Source organism: Fukomys damarensis, unplaced genomic scaffold (assembly GCF_012274545.1).
Source record: "Fukomys damarensis isolate Sample0158 unplaced genomic scaffold, DMR_v1.0_HiC HiC_scaffold_37, whole genome shotgun sequence".
NCBI classification, from domain to species: Eukaryota; Metazoa; Chordata; class Mammalia; order Rodentia; family Bathyergidae; genus Fukomys; species Fukomys damarensis.
The window spans coordinates 24,955,713-24,977,617 of record NW_022900949.1 but is presented as its reverse complement, the minus strand read 5'-3'; the positions used below and the strand labels follow the sequence as shown (position 1 = coordinate 24,977,617).

The 21,905-nt window shown below is 41.4% G+C and overlaps 2 protein-coding genes across 2 annotated transcripts in view; both read left to right on the top strand.

The window, feature by feature from the left end:
- Positions 1-7,452, top strand: part of Tmem236 (transmembrane protein 236) — a 32,961-nt gene extending 25,509 nt beyond the window's left edge. Inside the window, exons 4-5 of the mRNA XM_010607123.3 lie at positions 5,138-5,381; positions 7,422-7,452. Of these exons, the coding sequence (XP_010605425.2) occupies positions 5,138-5,381; positions 7,422-7,437 (260 nt within the window). The 3' untranslated portion in view covers positions 7,438-7,452. The remainder of the gene's footprint in view (positions 1-5,137; positions 5,382-7,421) is intronic.
- Positions 7,453-17,038: 9,586 nt separating this feature from the next.
- The window catches only part of Mrc1 (mannose receptor C-type 1), a 93,192-nt gene continuing 88,325 nt past the window's right edge, over positions 17,039-21,905 (top strand). The window contains exon 1 of the mRNA XM_033759702.1: positions 17,039-17,232. Within this exon, the coding sequence (XP_033615593.1) occupies positions 17,172-17,232 (61 nt within the window). The 5' untranslated portion in view covers positions 17,039-17,171. The remainder of the gene's footprint in view (positions 17,233-21,905) is intronic.

Below are 21,905 nucleotides of genomic sequence, written 5' to 3'. Positions count from 1 at the left end.
CCCCTCCCCCTCCTCCTCCTCCTCCTCAGAATGTGTACACAGTTTTGAGCCCTGGAAGCAGTATCCTGGCCATGGCTCCAGCCAGGATCGATTTCGAGCTTTGGGAGGAGGTGCGTATGGCCAGCTCTGACTGGCTGGCATGAGCTGTCTCCCTCTCTTCAGCTATTTTGTCAGAGGTGCAAAACTTTTTTTTTTTTGTGATGGAACAGGCAAGAGTGAGAAATCAACCCGTGATCTTAAGACACAAAGTGTGATACTACTTCTCAAGCTTCTAGACTTCCCTCGATATATGGGCTACAGGTCCCTGGGCAGCCAAAACCAAGGTTTAACCGGCTGCAGTCGTCCTCACTGTTTAGGAGAGTCTGTGATTCTCTATTCTGCTTCGATCAATTTAAAGCAGTAAATTGGCTATTGCTACTTTTTTACGAATACTCATGTCACTTTCTAGATGTCAGACACTGTTTTAGGTGTCTTGCAGATACTTATTCCTTCGTCATGGCCATCCTGTTCGGTAGACGCCATGTTTCATCATTTCTTTCTTGGCAGTGTCGCTTGTCTTTCTTACCTCAGCGAATGTGTAGCCTCCAAATAGCAATGCTTATCATTTACTTTGGGCCGCAGTCTTATTTATCGCCTTTCCCCCTCTAGTTCTCCAGGAGAAGTGTGACTCAAAGTGCTTTGAGTGCTTCCTGTGATTAAAAAATTTTAATGTAAAATCGCTAATTTTCTTCTCTAGTTTTTCTTTTTCTTTCCCTCCGTGTTCACCTGCATTGTTTTTAGTTTTCTTTAGAATATTTTCCCCTTGGGAAAAATGTAACTTGGAGAATATTCATCAAAACTAGTTACACTTTCTCGAAGTCACTCTGGTTGCTGAGAAGTGAGTTGTGTCACACCCCCGCTGCCCCTGCCCCTGCCCCCACTTACGTCCCCTTTGGCCCCATTGCTGTGCACTGTCTTTCTCTGAGATCTGCAGCTGCTTTCTGTTGAACTGAGAAAAAAGTCCAAACCTTCTCTCCTGACCCCTGAGGCTTTATTTCGTCTGTCTCTGTCACAGACACTGCGCTGTGGTTCAGTCGCGAAGGTTTTGGGATTCCTGTTCTGGTTTTTCTACTCGCTGGATGTTTGACCTTGGACACATTCTTGATCTCTCTGGGCCTCCGTTTACTCTTCATGAAAACAGACAACAGTATCTCCATCCCAGGACTTTTATATGTGTGTTAATGCATACAAAAGGCCCAGAACAGAACCTGGTACCTAGAAAGAACTGAGTAAATACTAATGCCTCTCTGCTTCCTCTTCTGTCTGCCTTCCTGACCTTTCACCGACTTCCTTCCGCTTGTGACGGCTGAAGGATCTTCACACATGCGGTTCCTACTACCTGGCCAGTTCTGTTTTCCATTCCTCACCTAGCTAATTCCTTATTCTTCTCACCTCTGCTTACCTGTCTGTCACTTCTCAGATGAGCCTCCCTTGAGCCCTAGGCTAATGCACTGTCACCTGTGATAACTGTCATCCCACAGTGTGCCACGGGCCCTTCACATCCACAGTTTCTGCGGATTCAGGCAACGGTGGATCAAAAATAATGGGGAAAAAATTGTATCTGTGCTAAACGTGGGCCAACTTTCCTCCTCGTGGCTCTCTGAACAGTGCAGTGCCCTATACAGAATTCACATTATATTAGGGATTTTAAGTAGTCTCCAGGTGATTTAAACCACATTGGAGAATTTTATTGAGATCGGAGCACCCAGGAGCATGCCACGCCCCTGTGGGGGCCCCAGGCCCCGATACTGGGGGTCCACTGTGCTTCCTGTGTCACCATTTGTTATTTTTTACCTAGGGGTGTGAGTACCGGAAGTCATGGAGGATGGGCCTATTCCTACGCAGCGCATTATTTGCTGGTGTCTGCCTCACTTGTGCGGCATCCCTTTCATATTTTCCTTCTCCTACAGACATTTGGGAGTCTAGCTCGTTAAGAGCCTCTTCTCTGTGGTGTGTTTTTAGGTGTCTTTCTTGTGATTCCTCCTTCTGTTTATTTAGATAATACGAGGAATGCATGATCACCTAGAAAACGCCCCTCTGCAGACTCGTTCTGTGGGGTGCTAGTTATTCCCTGTAAGCCTAATGGTAACTTTCTGGGGGAACAGGACAGAGGTAGAAACAAATCAGTAGAAGCAAACAGTAAAGTACAATAGGCAGGAGTTACTATATCTACTTACACATTTTTCTGTTATGGAAAGATAATTTTTTTCTTAACTATTTTGCACAGTGAAGATGAAGTTATTTCAGCCACTGGCATCCAGGGTAGGACCTTTGCAGAGCAGCTGCTATTTTTCCTGGCAGAGGGCACTGTGTGCTTCTCTGAAAGTGAGCGGATTGCTCTTTCTAAACTAACATCTTTTGCAGCTTTTGCATAGATACCTATCATTTTACCCAACTGGGACACATAACAAGAAAAACCCAGCTATAAGTAGAAATTTAAAAAGCACTAATCTGGAGAGAAAACTAATGATGGAGCCGGAGGGCTTGGTACTGAATGCAGGAATGTATTTGTTACTCGGACATATGTTTGCTGGTCCAATCCTGTCACCAAAAGATTTCTTGGCTTTTTAATCTCTCCTTTGCCCTCTAGGAGGCCCACAGCACTTTCCAGTGAAACGAGGGCCTCTCACCCCATAAGAAGCACAGTGGAGTCTCTGTAATCCCAAATCCAGCTCGGTGCCTGTTGAGTTGTGGAGACATGAAGTTCCCAGCCCCAGCTACAGCAAATACACAGGCCTGGATGCTGAGTTCTCACCAAAGCCAGATTCTAGCTGAGAATTCATTGTTCACACCAACGAGTCTTGCTCTCGGATAGTTTGACTCCCACCCATTGTGTAGCAAATATTACTGTGTCACTTCTTAGAGGACCACTTCCTGAATGCTGGAGTTGCCAGTCATCTCTCAAAAGCTGTGTTCATGGCCAGGGTTGGCAAGGGGATTTGGAGTTTTGTTCAGACAGCTTTGTCTGCTGAGAGACGGGAAAGAGGGTTCTCCAGGACATGACATACGTATTCTACAAAACATGTTCTATATTGAAGTTCTAAAAAATAACAGAGAGGGCCGAGGATTTAGCTCAGTGGTTCCAAAGCCTGCCTCGCAAGTGCAAGGACACGAGTTCAATCCCCAGTACCAGAAGAAGAAGAAGAAGAAGAAGAAGAAGAAGAAGAAGAAGAAGAAGAAGAAGAGGAAGAGGAAGATCATCATCATTATTATTATCATTTCTATTATTATTAGACAGAATCTATGCAGTTCAGACTGGCCTTGAAATTACTAGATAGCCCAGACTGGTCTCGAACTCACGGAGAGCTTCCTGTCTCAGCTTCAGCCCCGCAAGTGTGTGCCACCAAATCCAGGGAATCTTGAAATAATAGTCAGCACACGATTTTATCTTTTCCTTGAGCATTGTTTGTTAAAATGAAAATTATTCAGGCCACTGTGATTTCTTCAAAAAGCTTTAAGGGTCACAAATCCTGCCATTTAGTTCTGACTGATTCATATCAGAAGTAGTGTTCCATTAAGAATTTAAATTATTTTTTAGTTTACAGACAAGATCAGGTGTGTTCAGGATGCTATGGCTGTAGACTTAGTTTACAGAAATATTGAATTCACACTTAAAATTTTAAGTGTAATTCACTATATGAATTTGTGTATTGTAATTAATTAACTGAATAAAGGCTACTGAAGTTTGTGTCCTTTAAGTAAAAAACACTTATTTATAGTAACAAAAGAGTTTATGACTTATGAATCACAATTTATTTATTTTAAAATGTTTTCACTTTCAGCTCAGTACAGTTCAATAAATTTTTATTGTGTTTGACCTTTGGAGCTGCTCAATCTAATGACTCTCTTTAAATTCTTTCTTATCAGGTAAAATGGCACCTTAGCATGTTCACAGAGTAAACGTCATCAGGGAATGATAAATTCTTAGCCAAAAAGTGGCATTTAAATGGAGCAATGTTTGAGAAGAATGTGCTTTCCCTTCCTTTCCACATACAGAACGATGTTTTGGGCTGGGAGTGTAGGTCAGGGGTGAGCGTTTGCCTGATAGGCGCAGAGCCTTGATTCAATCCTTGGGACCCCAACAACAACCACAACATTGCAGGCCTTGAGATGTGAGTTCATTCACAGTTCCCAACGATGGCAGCCCCATATGCCTACAATGAGGACTGAACACACACACACTGGTGATAAGTCCAGTGTCCTCCTTTTTCAGAGGGCTCATGTGTTGACCAGATACAGCTTCATGGCCATGGGAGGGGTCCCTAGACTAACTCATCCTCCTGACCACTTCAGAAACCCTTGGTCAAGAACGGTTTTTAACAATCTTAAATTGAACCCTGCCTGGTGGTTCACACCTCCCATCCCAGCACGCTGAGAGGCTGTGGCAGGAGGATCACAAATTTGAGCCTAGCCTGGGCAACTGAGTGACCTAGCAAGAAAAAATAAAAATATCTGGGCGTGTAGCTCAGTGCAGGGGCGCTGGGCCCTATCCTCTTCTCTACCATCCTGTCGTGGTCCAGTAGAGTCTCTCTTAGCATCCCGACTAGGAATGTGCGAGTCATCATTCCCCGTGAACCTGTGCGACCTCACACAGTGACGGTTGGACTGGTGAAGCTTTGGATGCGTTGGACTTCATGACATGCATCTATTTTGTAGGTAGCACACACCGTCTTGTTGGTCACGGTCGTAATGCTCTGGATTTGTCAGCTGGTGTCAAAGCCATCTTGGTGTTGAATCCCAGTTCTGCCCATTTCTAACTATGGACTTGGGCCTCGTTTAACCCAGAGAACCTGTGTTAAACCCTATCTTTCAGTGTTGTTCCCAGGGTGAAGTGAGGTGCTGTGTGGTTGTGGCTTAGTTCAGGAACCACTGATAGCTGCTGTGCAATGTGAAAAATTCCTGAAGAAGATCGAGGTCTGGGAAAATACGAGGCATGGAGCACCTTCACCACCTCCACTGTGAGCTTTCACTTGGCTCTAGGCCTCAAGTCAGAGAACCCATAGAATTTTGTTTTTCGCTTGAACTTGAATTGCGTTGCAATTTGAAGGAAAACATTTTATTTTAAAACTTAAAGCACACACCCTCCAATTTGTTGCAGGTAACGAAGACGGGCACATCCACGTGGCCTCTTTGCAACAAATGAAAACCGTGACAGAGCAAGTGGGACAGGATGGGGGAAGCCTTGCCCTTTCCCAGGTGGCCAAGGCCCCGGGGACGTCGCAGCCACAGCTGCCCAGCCATGTCCCCGTGGGACCCCAGGAGCCCTCCTTCGACTCTGGAATCCTGAGGATGATGTCGCGGAGAGATGTCCGGGCGGAGATATTCCTGTGGAGCTTCCTGAGGTGGGCTGACACCATAGAAATGGTGCGTGTGGCCGGGCACCCCGCTGTGTACAAGTCGGGCTGGCTGTACCCGGTCTACATCTTCAGTTTTCTATCTGTTCTTCGGATTGTATTCACTCCTGAAAACCCTCTTCTCAGTTCCCTGGGCGTCCTGCTGCAGGACTTACCCTTTGTTTTTGTTAGGTTTACTTTAGTCATCGCTCTGGGGACCATCACTCCCATTTTAGGCCTGTGCAAAAATGTCCTGGTGACTCTCTCTTATGTTTACTTCAATTATTTAACCAGATTCAGGCCTTTCTCTAGCTTGGAAACATCTCTGTCTTAAAAAGGACATGTGAGTTAGGCAGACTTCTTCATTATGGTTATATGAACATTTGTGATAACATTTTTTCTGGGCAAAAGCTTTGGCACTATACAAATAAATAAAAAATAGATTGTAGTGAAGAAACCATTTTTAATAACTAGTTTATCAGTTTTGTTGTTGTTGTTTTTTTGAGACAGGATCTCACTGTAGTTGAGACTGACCTGGAACTCACTATGTAGCCAGGCTAGTCTGGAACTCACAGAGATCCTCCTGCCTCAGCCTCCCGAGTGCTGGGATTAGAGGTGTGTGCCACCATGTCCAGCCTGCTCATCAGTTTTTTAATGTTTACATGCACGTGGTGCTAAATTCAAACAAAGTTATATCCTGGGAAATTAGCTCCATTGGCCTTTAGAAAATATTAGCAATTAGTTTAAGTTGTGTATATTACACTTTTTTCTAAAAAACAATCTTTAATGAAGCCTTTTAAAAAAATGAGGGCGTGCTTTTCCTGTAAGTTAAATAAGAGTTTTTAGAAAACAATACCTGAAATTATCAAAGTTTTAGATTTTTCTTATTTTTAAAATCTGAAAATTTTAATTTTAGTATCTCCTTCAAACACAGAATTAAATTCTTTTTGGTTTTGAGTTTTTTGCATTTGTGTCTCTTTTGGTGGTGATCAGAATTTTAGTTTTAGCTTACAAACAATGTCTCAAGTTACAACCCCAAATGCCTGCTGCTTGTGCTTCCAGATAGTCTCAGATGCAGATTTTGTCCTTACAGAGTCCTGGAAGGAACATGACAATATCCTTTCCCATGTGGGGCTAACTGAGAAATCCTGGCCTAGCATCTTTCTAAGGACCCTGAGATCTGCCTGTGTACAGGAGAGAGACTTTGAAGGCCGTGTAGAGGAGCCTGAGCCTTCTTGACCAAGTTGAGTGACAATCAGTCAATGGGAACAAATTGAATTCGTTAAGTCAAGGGTCCACTGTACTCTAGCAGATACAGGACTCAGTGTAAAGCTTACTGTCTTTTTTTTTTTTAATTTATTTTTTATTTTTTTGGTACTGGGGATCGAACTCAGGACCTTGTGCTTTCAAGGCAGGCAGCGGAACCACTGAGCAAATCCCAGGCCCCTACTGTCTTGCTAGTATTGAAGCACTGAGATGAAGGTTGTTTAGAATAATGAAATCAAGGTGCATCAGGAATACCCAGGTAATGTTTATAATCGGAAGCCATAAAATGAAGATGTGGGTTTCAAAGTATAAGAACATTTAATGTGTGGAATTTGATACTCTCGTAAAAATAAAGCCCAGCAGATGCCCTATTTAAAATTCTGAGTTCAGCTTTACAAATGTATTAACAAAAGGGCTTCAGGAGGTACTGTATTATGGAAACTGATGCTTTAAAAATCATTAAATCCATAACCACGGAACTCTCCTTTCCTGCACTGGAGCACTCTTGATACAGCAGAGTGTGAATTTTTCAAATGATAATGACAAATTGCGAGTATTTTAGTGATATCAAGAAACACGTACCTAAATACATTGCTTTAATTTTCCTGTCTTATTCTTTTCTGTATCCCTGCTTGCCTTCTGGGAATAATCCTATAAACCTTGTATTTGTGCAAAATAACACACAAAGTCTTTTTTTTTCTCCTTTGTTTTGTTTTTATGGTACTGGAAATTGATATCATGGAGCACTGAGCTACAGCCTCAGAGCTTTTCATTTTTTGACAGGAGCTTCCTATATTGACCTTGAACTTGTGATCAGCCTGCCTCAGCTTTCTCAATTGCTGGATTTGAGGTGAGAGGCTTGGAGACCAGAACTTATAGCACGTTTTAAAGACTTTCATCTTGTGTTTGTTTTCTTGGGCTTCTTATTCATCTGCAACTACATTAATTAATGGAAGGCTGGGGGTAGTTTGTTTCACAGTGAGTCTTTACCTTTATATGTTAATCCTATAGGGACTTACAAAACAATGTTAAAAATAAAGAATATATAATGCAAATAATTTCTTTCAAATTCTTCCTTGGCAATCTTTTATTTTCATGAAGAAAAGCATGTAAATAAGTAATTTGTAATGTTTCTACTTCAGGAAGATTTCATGCGAGTGTATATGTATTTTGCATTGGAAGTATAAACAGTGCTTGGAGAAATTTAAGGGCGTGTATGTCTGATAGCTGAACTGAATGTGCCTGATGTTTGGGAGTGGCGGCGCTGTGTAAATAATGAAGGCATGCACCAAAGATTATGTACAGGAGGAAAAGTATCGATACCTAATTTATTTATTTTTTTCTCTAGGTTTTTACTTGGGTACTTGAGCTTGCAAAGCAGACAGCGGAACCCCTGAGCTAAACCCCCGGCTCGGGTACCAATTTAATTTGAGTGTATACATGTTTATAACGTTCAAGCCCAAGGTATTGAATAGGCATTGCAGTAAGCCGTGCTGAGTACCATTCATTCTATACTGTGTAATCCATAGTTACATTCTAAAAATTATATTGCGATTCTCAGAGCTCCTCAAGGTTATTGGTACTAAGGTCCCTGTAATGTTTTTGTCCTAATAAACGGTTTCGTTTTTCTGCTCCGTAAAAATATGTTTGCAAAACCCGGCCGGGTCTGTGATAAGTCTATGGCACTTCATTCCAAGTAAAATTTGGAGCCCAATTGGTAAACGTCTTCATTAAATGTTAAGTTCATTCTAAAGTTAGGTGTTGAAAGAGTTAAAAAAATTTTTTTTTTCTGTGATCAGACTATTTTGTACCATCTGAATTTTTAAATAAAAATCCCTTAATAGAGTCGTACGTGCCTTTTCTTTCTAAAGCTTGATGTTTGAAATTACAATACGTAAGTGTAACAGACTTTTTAAAAATATTTATTTATTTATGGTACCGGGGGTCAAACTTGGGGCCTTGCGCTTGCAAGTTAGGCCGCAGAACCACTGAGCTAAATTCCTGGCTCTAAAATTTTTTGTTTTTTGAGAGGGGTTCTCACTAGGTACTTCCGGCTAAGCCTGAACTTGCTCTGTAGCCCAGGCCGGCCTCAAATTCTTGTTGATTCTCCTGCCTCAGCCTCTCGAGTGCTGGGATTACTGGTGTGCACCGCTATGTCCAGCCTCTTCTTTTTCGTCTAATGACGTCATGTCACTGAGGGAGAATCACAGTGAGGTTAGGAAAGGAGAGAAAAATGAAACAGTTTGTGAATGGCTGCTCTCTGCTAAGCACTGGACTATTTGCTTGACAAGTGAGCAGCTGTGGTTTTGGAGCAAGATCTGATTCGGTGAACCTGTCATTAGCTTTCCTCATCATAGACATTAAAATACGTCTTGAATTAAACTTCAGAGAAAAATAATTTACCGCTTAGAGGCCGTAGGGCTTAGTAATAGTCTCGCACCCCATAGAGGACAGAGTGAATAATAAAAGCGGAAGTGCATGCAGGGTCTACAGTGGTAGCCATCTTGTTTCACAGAGTAGTTATTGTTATCCGTCAGTCAAAACCCTATGGCCCAGGCTTTCCTCCATTTTCAGCTTCCTGGCTGCTTGTCTCTCCATCTCCAACTTCTAGGCTCTTAGAGAAAGTCATGGACACCTGGCACACAGGAAAAACACTTTGCCTTCGAAGGAATGTTTAAAGCCTGGCATGGGGTGCACATGTGTAATTCCCAGCACTTGGGAGGCTGAGGCAGAAGGATCACCATGAGTTCGAGGCCAGCCCGAACTACATAGTGAGAGCTTGTCTCATCGAACCAAAAAGATAAATGGATTTTAGAAATTTAAAAATTTAAAAAAAGATATCTGGGAAATGAAATCAGAGCACTTGTGCCTAGCAGTTTTATTACATGAAAGGTTGGTAAACAATGGGATGTTTACAGGAGTTTGTATGCATATTTCCATTTTTCAACATTTTATTAATATATTCAACAAATTTGATTACCTCGGATAGACTAGGTATCATTTTTATGAATAAGTAATCCATTTAAAAAGTCTTAATAAAATGGGTGAAATTACTTTAAAAAGTAGTTTAGTCTCAGCCAGGAGTGGTGGGCCACACCTGAGATCTCAGCACTAAGTGTGGCTGAGGCAGGAAGGTTCCAAGTTCAAGCTCAGCCTGGGCAACTTAGTGATTTGCTGACTCCCTGTCTCAAAGAAAAAAAAAAGTTTAGTCTTAAATATATCACAATTAATTTTATGTGAATTTAAAGATGTATTTACTACTAATATTTGCAGTAAAGTTGGCATTTTATATAGTGTATACACAAATCGTATGTTTCCAAGATATAGTATATCTATTTAAAAAACTCATAATTTGCCTTAGACTGACATTGAAATATTAATGGATTTTTCAGGAATGTCTTCTCTTCCTCCAAAAATTTTCCTTTTAAAGATTTAGTTTGGATGCCTTAGAGAATAGCTATCCCAGAATAATAATTATTAGTCTTGAATTGTAGCATGAATAAGCATGAGATTCACATTCCAAATTGTTAAAAATTATAGAAAATATTATGTATTGGGTATAGTTTGGAGAAATAAGCCCAGCATTTTTGAGTCTTGACTTCTGTCTCTAAAGTGCAGGTAATGTTCCAATTACAAATAAATTATTATTTTATTCTTAATTTTTTCCAAATATTGAGTCCTACAGTGTTCTAATGAAATCAGTTTGTGAAATTAACTGCATTGTAAAGTTGTATGTCATGCCAGACTAAAAAGTAAAGCATTGGTTAAAGGACTGTCAAACTCACAGCCCTCCCCACTAGTCTGCATCTGAATATTGTAGATTATGATAAATCTAAATATACTCTCTGAAGACAATTATAATTAAAGCCACATATTAGATAATTAAACCAATGCAAAGGAATTTGATTAAAAGAATGTAATTCTTTTCTGTTAAACTGTGTAAATTACTGGTGTTTTACTCTATTTTGGTAAGGATCAAAAAGTATGTGAAATAACATAAAATAGTGTTTTATGGCATAAATCCTAAAATTTGTGCTCAACTACATTATAATATTTTCTCTTTTTTTTTTTTTCCTCTAGAGTAGGAATTACCTTGGTACCATTTGAGCACATTCGCCTATTAAAAGATAGGCCAACTTAATTAGAGAAATCTTCTGAAGGAAGCACTACTTTTATTTGTGAAAAATAGTACACGGGGATATTTTCTTTGATGGGCATCTCTTTATTAAGAAACTTTTGCATTATTTGCAATAGGTCACAGGCAGAGACCCTGGGTGGAGCGCATCTATCACAGCCATTTTTTTCAGTAGCCTCTGCTCTCTTTTCCCAGTACCCTGTGCATTTTTTCTCCAGTAGCCTGTGCACTTTTTTTTCCAGTGGCCTGCGCTGTTTAAAAATTGTCCCAGGCACTCTTGCGTTCAGCAAGTGCTGCCCTGATCAATTAGCAGCGTGAAGATTGGGATTTGCTGAATCCTCACAAGACCATTAGCACTTTTTCTTTTAGCAAGAAAGTGTTTTAAAATTAAGGTATGTGCATTTTTTTCAGTCACTGTGCTCTTCTCTTGCACACTCAATAGGCACATTGTAAGTATAACTCTTACAGTTGGAAGACAAAACTTGGTGACATTACCTTTCTCGTGACATTCACTTTAGTGCAACAGGATACCAAATAATTTGTTCAGCTAATTTCCTTGGAACTATTTGAGGGCAGAGCAGACAGTAAGTTCATCATATGTGGAACTCAGTGTGTGTCATTTGAGGAAGGAGGAAATGACATAGTTCAGCTGTTGTCTTGCCAGTAACAAATGAACAATTAAAAAAGATTTAGCTTGCAAGTAAGAATAGACAAAATCAACCACCATCCTTAATCGCTGACCGGAAACTCGAACAAAAAATTAGTAGAAAGACGTGAAGAGAATAGAATGGGATTGTTAATAATTGTGGTAAAATATGCATAACATAATTTACCACTGGAACTTTTTTTTTGCTGTACAATCCAATAGCTTTTACACACATTCACAATGTTAACTATTGCCACTATTTCTAGAACTTTCATCATGCAAAAAAGATCCTCTATACCCATTAAACAATAACTCTCCATTCTCCTTTGCCTTCTACCTTCTCACATTTTGATAAGCTCATTGCTTTCTATTTCTGTGAATTTTCCTATGTTATACACCTCAACTAAATGGAATCGCACAATATTTTCCTTTTATGTCTGGCTTTCACTTGGCCTAAAGCTTAAAGGTTGTATATATTGCAGAATTACTTTTTATGGCTGTATAATATACCATTACATGTATATACTGCATTTTGTTTACACATTTTCTGATAGACACCTGAGTTGCTTTTACCTTTTGACTATTGAAAAATAATACATCTTTAAACACGAGTGTACAAATATCTATATATCTATATTTATATAAATAAATAAATAAATAAAATATATATGTCTTGTCATTCCTTTGGGGTGTATATTTGGAAGTGGAATTACCAAATCAGATGGTCATCTATATTTATCTTAGTGAAGAACTGCCCAACTGCTTTCGATAGTGACTATACCAGATAACATCCTCAAGGCCCACCCGTCCCATTTCTCCAGATGCTCACTAACACTATTTTTGGACTGCTTTTGATGCTAGTCATATTTTTAGATGTGGAACAGTATCTTACTGTAGTTTTGATTTTCACCTCCCTAATGGCTCGCGATGTTGAGCACCTTGACAGGTGTTCGTTGGGCATTTGCAGATCTTTGTTAGAGAAATGTCTACTCAGTTCTCTGCTTTTTTCTTTTTAATTGGTTAAGTTGTAGTTCTTTATATATTGTGAGTATTAATCCTTTATCAGATGTATGATTAAAAGTATTTTCTCTGATTCCACGGGTGATCTTTTCCTTCCCTTCATAGTGTCCTTTCACATATAAAAGTCTATTTTTTTCTTGTTGCTTGTGGTTTTTATGTCATACCTAAGCAATCACCATTAAATCCAATATTATGAAAAATTTCCTGTTGTTTTCTTCTAAGAGCTTTATAATCAATCTTATCTCTTTGATCTATTTTGGGTTGATTTTTGTATAAGGTGTAAGAATGTGATTGTACAATTTCCCTGGCATCATTTGTTAAAAACACTCTTCTTGAGCAAGTGCGATGGCTCATATCTGTAATCCTAGTACTCTGAGAAGCTGAGCAGGAGAATTTCAAGTTTGAGCCCATCCTAGGCAACTTAGTACTGTAGCAAGAACTTATCTCAAAATTAAAAAAAAAAAAAAAAGAAAATTAAGAAGGGCCGAGGATGTAGCTCAGTGCAAAGGACCTGGGTTCAATTCTCAGTACTGCAAAAGAAAACCAAACCTCCCCCCTACATCCTTACAATAAACACCAAAATACAAAAAATACTGTTTTTTTTTCCTATTTAAATGATCTTGGCACTTTGTGAAAACTCAATTGGCAACATGTATTAGGGTTTATTTCTAAGGCCTCTATTTATTCCACTGGCCTAATATGTCTGTGTTTATGTAATTATCACACTGTTTAGATTACTGTACTATAGTTTTATTGTAAGTGTTGAAACCAGGAAGTATGAATCCACCAATGTTCTTTTTAGGGACTGATCTGGTTATGTGGAACTTCTTGAGACTCCATGTGAATTTTAGAATGGGTTTTTCTATTTCTGCAGCAAACACTGTGATTTTTGTTAAGGACTGCATGAATCTGTAAATTGCTTTGATCACCTTATCAATACGAAGTCTCCCAATCCATGAATCCAGGATATCCTTCCACTTATTTAGACCTTTAATTTCTTTCAGGAATGTGCTGTAGTTTTGGGTATAATTTGTTTTGGGTTTTTTTTTTTTTGCCTCTTTGGCTAAGTTTATTGTTAAGTATGCTATTGTTTTAGATGCTATTTAAATTGGATTTGTATTTTTAATCTCCTATTTGTTCATTAATGGTGTATAGAAATGAAACTGATTTTTGTGTTTTGATTTTGTATCTTGAAACTTCGGTGGGTTTTATGGGCTTTACCAGATTTGTATGGAAGCATTAGGACTTTCTACATATAAAGTCACATGACCACATGTATGCAGAAAACTATCTTTCTTTCCAATTTGGATGCTTTAAATTTATTTTTCTTGCCTAATTGCATTTGCTCAAACTTCTAGTATTGTTATATACAAGTGTTTCTGTAGAAAAAAAAATTTTTTTTTCCAGAAGAGAAAGTAGAATGAGTTTGCAGTGCAAATGCAGTTGTAACCTTTTAGCCAGTTTTACCTTTTCAATGTTTGGGACGAGTTTTAAGTTGCTTTTTTTGAGGGCATTTATTCAGTGTGACTGTGGGTCTTACTTTGTATTCTGATGAAGAAAATAGTATTTGAGCCATCACTAAGTAGCTGAGTTAGTGGGAAGGTTCATCTACCCACTATAGGGATTGCAGTAATCATTTACTTATGTGAGATTTTTAAAGGAAACTAAAAATACCCAATTAGTAAATGAATGTAACAGTGAAAATGTCACACACATCCGGATTGCAACTCATCTCTTTGGGTGGCAGTTTGCTCATTTTTCTGCTTTTAACCATTGAGACTCTCTGGTACTCTGGCTTGGAGTTTTGTTGAAAGGATTTATGTTGAGCCAGTGTCTGTGATGTAATATTCGTGTGCAAAATGAACTCTTAGTCCTTTGTAAACACGCAGTGTGCAGCCTGAGAGGGATCCTGTTGATGTGGAGTTGGTGCTATAATTTTAAATCATGCTGCAGTAGGTAAACCTGTGAATCGGTAAATCTGAAGCAGAGAGCTTGGAGTCAAGAATCAGCAGTCCCTCCGGGTCATGTGGTCACCGTATTGCCTCCAACCCTTTGGTATTGCACAGTGATTTTTGTTCTTGCGAAAATTTCTTCCGTATTCAAGTTGTGTAAATGTGTATGGAACACTGACAATATTAGTTTTACATGGCAAAAAATAAGTGATAGAAGCAATCAAAACCACCAGTCATCCTTCAGACCACACAACCCTAGTAATCTATAGGGTAAGGTCCTCCTCATTATCCATCCTAGTTCAAGCAAGGGCACCAACTCCCCTCACGACAACCTGAGTCAGGGGTGGAGGATAAGGAATGGAGGACAGGGTCCTCCTAGGATGAGTCCCCCAAGAGGAAAGCTGAAATTCACTGAAATTCACCAGTCTCTTCATTATGTATCTCTCTATGTGCCCCAAGTTTTTGACACGGGTCATGTTCACCGTATTGCCTCCAACCCTTTGGTATTGCACAGTGATTTTTGTTCTTGCGAAAATTTCTTCCGTATTCAAGTTGTGTAAATGTGTATGGAACACTGACAATATTAGTTTTACATGGCAAAAAATAAGTGATAGAAGCAATCAAAACCACCAGTCATCCTTCAGACCACACAACCCTAGTAATCTATAGGGTAAGGTCCTCCTCATTATCCATCCTAGTTCAAGCAAGGGCACCAACTCCCCTCACGACAACCTGAGTCAGGGGTGGAGGATAAGGAATGGAGGACAGGGTCCTCCTAGGATGAGTCCCCCAAGAGGAAAGCTGAAATTCACTGAAATTCACCAGTCTCTTCATTATGTATCTCTCTATGTGCCCCAAGTTTTTGACTAGTTTCTAGAATCCCAAAATAGATACATTAGACAGTTCCTACCAGTTCAATAGTTTAGATGAAAGGATGAATTCTTGGAACTTTCTACACCATGAACTTTCTACACCATGATCTGAGATCTTACTTCCCCTGGTCACCTCTGACAAATCTGTTTCCATAAGGCCAAAGTCACAGGGGTAAAGAGTTGTGTGGGGAAGTTGGCTTCATGTTGCCTCAAAGCCATGGAGTTGACTACTGATTCGGATTTTTAATTACATAAATGTGATGGGACACACTTGTGTAGCTAAGAAAATCTGAGTATGGGTGTAAAGATGATTCAGTTGAATTATATTTCCTTTTGAAATCAGTATAAATCCAACCTGCAAAACTCTCAAGTCAAGATGACTTACTTACATTTAAAAGCTACAAGTGATTCATTAAAAATTCTCATTCTAACTCAGTAAAACAATGTTTGAGAATGAAAGAGTTTTGTTTCATCTGGTCTCTTTCCCAAGCAATGTTTTTGGTCTGTCAGGCATTGGCTTTATGAAAAAGAAATGCTGACCTTCTGTCCTACATTTTGCCATCTTTTTCTTCCTGTCATGATAATCTTAAATTTAGAATGTTAAAAAAAATCAGTGAGAGAACTATATCACAATATTTTTAGGGAATGAAGTTTGTAACTTTGCCACCAAAGATGGAGACTCTGTGGTGCTTTCTTCTCATTTGCAGATAAAATATTCATTTAAAAATTTAAAAAAACCCACAATGTTCCTGGTAGCTTCTTTTTCATTTACTAAACATTTCCCACACTCTAGTTATGGGCCAGCTATCTAATCATTAGTACTTGTTTCAAAATGTCCTTGATTCATATTTTACTTCCGAAAAAATAAAATAGATGTTGGAGGTTCAATATTGTGCTTCATGAAGGAGCTATTCACATTTTTTATTTAAATAAAGACTCTTGTCATGAAGTCAATAGACATCTTCTGTTGTAAAAAACAGATTTTCTTCTTCTCACTGGTGGACATTTCCAAATTGAGGGTGATCACTATGGTTGGGGCAGGGCAGCCACACTTTCTTGGCAAAGCTTTGCCACTATTTGCTCTGGCTTGCTAGGCAAAGGCTTCTAGAACTTTCTCCCTCTTGGTTTCCCTGGGATTTCATCTCAGATTTAGCTTCTCTTTCACTTTTCTCTAGGTAGAGGAGCAAAGCTCTATTTAAACTGTGTCTTTTGAAGTTTTCCAGGAAAAAAAGGGGTGGGGTGGGGTTCCAAGCACTCAGTATGGAGAATGAGATCAGTTTCCCCTCTTAAGTACAAGTCTCCCTGATGAAATCTGTCCTCCATGAAAACTATCCCCCGTGAAAACTGTTTCCATGAAAATTGTTCCCCAGGAAAATGGTCCCCCATGAAAACTATCCCCTCAAAAATTGTTCCCCAGGAAAAACTGTCCCTTTTAGTGCCTGCTGTTTTCTTTTGAGTGCATAGAGTGCATTTGAGTGCTGTTTCCTTTTCTCTGCATAGAGACTCCTGACTCACTGCTTCCTAGAGAAGCACCATTAGCAGCAGAGAGGTCTTGGCCCAGTCACTTCCCTGAAGGCCTGGCCAGCCGTGCCTCCCTCCCCGATGTCACCCCTCTCCTACATGTGTGCCTTTCTCCCCTTCCCCCTGTGCCTGCCCTTCTCAGAAGTTAGCTTACGAAGCAAAGCTGTAACTTTGAATTCCTGTTTTTCTAACCACCCTCATGTGACAGGATATCTCCTTACTGGCGGGTTTTCCTAAATTCAGGAACCCTTTAAAAGGGACTGCTTCCTTCGGCCTCCTTTTTACCCTGGGGACCTGGGCCAGGCTGGGGGGGCTCGCAGGGGCCCTGTGTGTTTCTCTTTCACGTCTTCCTTTCCATCCGTGGAAGAAAAGGATACACCCTGTACCATGAGGCTGTCCCTACTCCTGGGGTTTGTCTCTGTCATTCCTGTCGCTGTGCAGCTCCTGGGTAAGTCAGCTGTGAGGTGGGGATTTTGCGGCATAGGGGCCTGGGGTGCACTTTCCTTCCTCGTTGGGGTTAACGCTAAGAGGCCGGGGTACACCTGTGAGAGGAGACCACGCCTCCCTCACAGCACCTGTACTCAGGTGCAACCTCCGTCTGCACCTGGCCTCCAGGTTCCGGAGCTCAGCAGGGCAGCCGCTTCGCTTCGCAGGTGGAAGGAGCCTCGTAGGAGCCCTGGTTCTGCGGCTTTCTCTCTCCCCAGCTTGTGCAAGGATTTCCTGCTCCGTGGTTTGCAGCTCACCGGATTTCCACCTAACTTTCTGAGGGTCCCTGGTGGGGAGGAGGAGGAAGAGGGGGAGATTCTCTTTCTCTCACACCGATTCCATGTGGTTTCCACACTCATTTTTTTTCCTGTGAACCGTTTTTAATCATTTTATAACTTTTATTGCTTTATCTGTATTCTAATTTGGTCAAACCGTCTCATAAGCAGATGCATTCAGTTTTAAGTTGTGTTTGTCTGAAGCCGGACGATTGCTTGTTAGGGGCAGATTCGGTGCTTTGATGCTATCGGGTCTTTCTGTTTCTTAGACTCAACCTGCTGAAGCTTCAGGGGCAGTGCCTGGGAGAATTTTCATTCCCAGTTCTCTTTTTAGATGCTTTACAAGGGATTTCAACTTCGGTGGGTCTTGTTGTTGCTGTTCTTCCTCTTCCATCTTTATTTCCACCAATCCACTACGGGGGAGCAGAGTTTGTCCCTGGGGCCCTACTGAGAGCCCTGCTGTGACAGGGCCAGGAAGCTCCCCTACAGCTTGTTGGACCAGAAAGGACTGAATTCTAAGAAGCATTAAGAGTAGTGATTATCAAACTATGAGCAATGTGTGGCTTGTACCCTGCCTCTGCCGCTTGCTAGCTGTGTGGCCTCGGGCAGTGACGTCTTTGCGCTTTAGTTTCTGTGTCTGTAAAGTGGGGAGAATAATATTTCCTGCCCCAACAAGGGTTGTGGTGGTATCCTGATGTGCTTGGTTAAGTGTCAGCTGTGAGAAGAAGGGGCTTCCTCCTCTCCTGCAACAGAGATTAGCTTTCCAGTACAAGCAGGATGTTAAGCACGGAAAGGTGAAGTTTCTGTAGGACGGCATGCTGCAGAGAGATACCTCAGTCTCTGGAGGCTGTGCAGCCGTTTTCTCAGCTGATGGTGGATGCTGGAGAAGGGGTCCTTGATTGGCCTCGAAAAGGCCATAGTATAGCTGAGGCCAATCCCTGTCTCTGTCTTTTCCAATATTTCTATGCTGTGCAAGAGAATTAAAATATTCTCCAGACCCGAGGGTTGTGTTGTCTCTGACAGAGCAGTAGGTTTGCTGTCACAGAGGCCTTCAGATGCCAGTTAAACAAGTTGAGACCTGGACCCCTTAACCCAGTCCGGTCCATCAGGAAGAGTGTGCATAATGTAGGCACATTAAAACGAACTAAGAAGACAGCTGAAATTGATTTTATTATACTGTATTTTATTTCGCTCACTATGGCCAATCTAACCATTCAATGTTGAATCAATGTAAAAACTATTGGGATATTTTCACATTCATTTTTTTATCTTTATGAAGTTTATCGGTAACTTTTAGGTATACAATACAGTTACATTCATCATCGGGACCTTGTACTTTCACATTCACTTTTTAATTTTATTTTTCACATTTGCTTTTAAAAATTAACTCTTCTCCCAGCCCTGGAGAGGCTGAAGAGGGAAGGTTGTGGGTTTGGGGCTGTTCGGAGTTACACAGAAAACACCTTGTCTCCAAAGAACCAAGAGAGAAGACCAGGTGGTTTCTGCACTCATTTTTTATTTTTTCCTGTGAACTGTTTTAAATCACTTTATAATTTTTTTCCACTTACAGCATGCTCAATTCACACGCATCTCACTCTAAGCCTGCAATGGTCACATGGGGCAGCAGATACAACTCTCATTTTTTTTTTTTTAAACTGACTCAATGCTTTTGAGCAAGAAATATTTCTCAATTTTCTTAGGAATTTTTGCCTCCCTGAGACAGCACAATGCCTCTCGCTGACTAATGTCTTCCCCTTCCTGGGCATTGATACCGGGAGGCAGAGGGCAGTATTGGAGAACTGTTTACTCAGAGAATCCAGAGCAAAGAAACAAACAAAAAAGGACAAGAGAGCTCCTTCCAAAATTTTTGTTTTACTCCACAGCCCATGATCTCAGTTTATCTCTCCTCAGCCCAAGTAGCAGATGAGAGGGATCTGGGTGAAAGTGGGACATGGGGCTGCCAGAACCCCTGCCCTGGCTTCCTCCCCACTGAGAGAACCCCAGGAAGCCTCTCTCCTCACTTCCGGTTGGTGTGTTTCTTTTCAACCCGGGGCCCTTTCTTCCGCCCTGAAGTAGCATCCCACTCCGTTGGGCCTCCAGCGGGATGGTGCCCCGGCTGGATCTGTACCTCGGAGTCCAGGGAATCTGACAGAGGGGCCGCTTGCCCTTCTTGCCCTGCTATGCTTTCGTCCTCGCTGCCAGCCCTGGGGCCTCAGGATTGTGGCCGCAGTAGGGGCGCGGAGAGCGGGACCCCGAGGTGGGAGCACAGCAGGGACATTTAGCCTGGAAATGAGGGGGTTTGCTTCATGGGGAGCAGCACGCTGGTAACCTGAACAAGTTGCTTGCAGGAGGAAAATGAAAAGGCACTGATTTGATTTGTGGTGTTTGCTGATTTCCAGGATGAAAGATTTCCGTGATGAGGCTGCCAGTGGATTGGCCTGGAAGGGCAGAGCAGGGGCCCTCTCCGCCCAGGCTCTCGGGTTGCGGCTCTAACGGGGCTAGAAGGAGCCCAGAGCAACGGTTAGCTTTGCAAACCCCGAGAAAGTCTCAGTCATTCAAGCAAGAGCAAACTGGGAAGTCGGGTTTGGCGGGGTCTCTTTACAGGCTCCAGGGCCCTGCTCTGGCAGGCAGGAGGGGACCCCGTGCTTCAGCCTGAGCTCTTCCCTTCCCCATCTGCCTTTACATTTCTTGCAGTAATTTACGACTGGCTGGGAAGAACCAGGCTGGCCCTGCCGGCCCTAGCTGAGGGCTCAGAGTGAGTAGGAAGCCACCGCATTGTGATTTTGACCCCGATAAGTGCCCCAAAGTGTAATCCCGATGCTCTTGTTCTTCCTGTTTGATGTTCCTCGCCTGAATGCTAAAGGAACAGAATCGTCATTAAAGTGGCATCGTCACCACGGTATTGAAACTCGCCGCCACTCTTGAAAACTTTCATTTCAGTATAAACATATCTCACAACCTCGATTCTTAAGTGTTTATTTTTCGCAAAATCCAATTAAGTGGGAGAGAAGCACCAGTCCCTCACTTCCGTTTATTTGTCTGCACGCTCGGTTGCATAGCTTTCTCCCGGCTTTTTGCGTTCCTATCTGTACCTCATCAGTGTAATATGCGCTTTAAGCTGCAAATATTGAGCACAAATAACTGTAGTGGAAACGCAGACCTCGGGGACCCCAGCTCTGTCCAAGGCATTCGGGGAGGTGTCACTTTCTACCTTTTGCTAATTGGGAACTCAAAACTCTAAAAAGAGAAAGAGTTGCAGAAGGTCCTTGTAGCAAGGGCTAGAGCTAGCTCTGGACCCTGTTTTCTTCACCGCCTCCTCCTCCTCCTCCTCCTCCTCCTCCTCTTCCTCCTTTTTACTATTATCCCATGTTTACAGTACCAAACAATGACACACGTGATGAGGAGACGGTCCCTGTACATAACCCGTCTCCATTCTTTCTTTTTCCAATCCCCTTCCCTTCTCCTCCCTTCCCCCTCCTCCATCTCATGGTCCCCTTCCCCTTTGCAAAAGATCTGGCTCCGTTTCCTATCTTATTTTGCTCTTTGATTTATTTATATTTTGGGACTCCCATGTAAAAGAAATCATGCGATATTTCAGCTTGTGTGTCTGATTTATTTCATTTAATATTATGGTCTCAAGGTGCATCCATTTTCCTACAGATGACTCAAGTTTATCCTTCTTTATGGTAGCATAGTACTCCATTATGTGTAAATACCACATTTTCCTTGTCCATTATCTGCTGGTGGGCGTATAGGCTGCTTCCAAGATTTAGCTCTTATGAATCATGCTGCTGTAAACATAGGTGTGCATGGATCACTGTTACTCTGATGACTTTAATTCCTTTAGGAAGATTCCTTGAAGAGGAATAGCTGGGTAGAATGGAATTTATTTATTTATTTATTTACTTACTTACTTACTTATTTTTCTTTTTGAGAAATCTCTACCCTGATCTCCATAGTGGCTGTACTGGTTTACATTCCCACCCACAGTGCTGGAGTTTCCTTTTTCCCTCCAGCCTCACCAGCGTGTGTTCGTGTTTGATGTCTTGATGTTGGCCACTCTTTCCGGGGTGAGATGGAACTTCAGTGTTGCTCTAACTTGTGTTTCTCTGATGGCCAGTGATGTCGAGCATCTCTTCCTGCGTTTGCTGGCCATTTGTCCTTTGTGAGAAGCGTCTGTTCTTTCCGTTGCCCGTGTTCTCTGACTCAGGCTGAGAAGTAGACAGAATTTAGCAGCCGGAGCATGTCAATCATGAAAGACGTCCTTGTGGATCAAAACAACAGTAGGCTAAGAGAAGGGCTTAGATTCCTTTACTTGCATCACGGTGTTTGGATTTTTTTTTTTTTTTTTTTTTTTTTT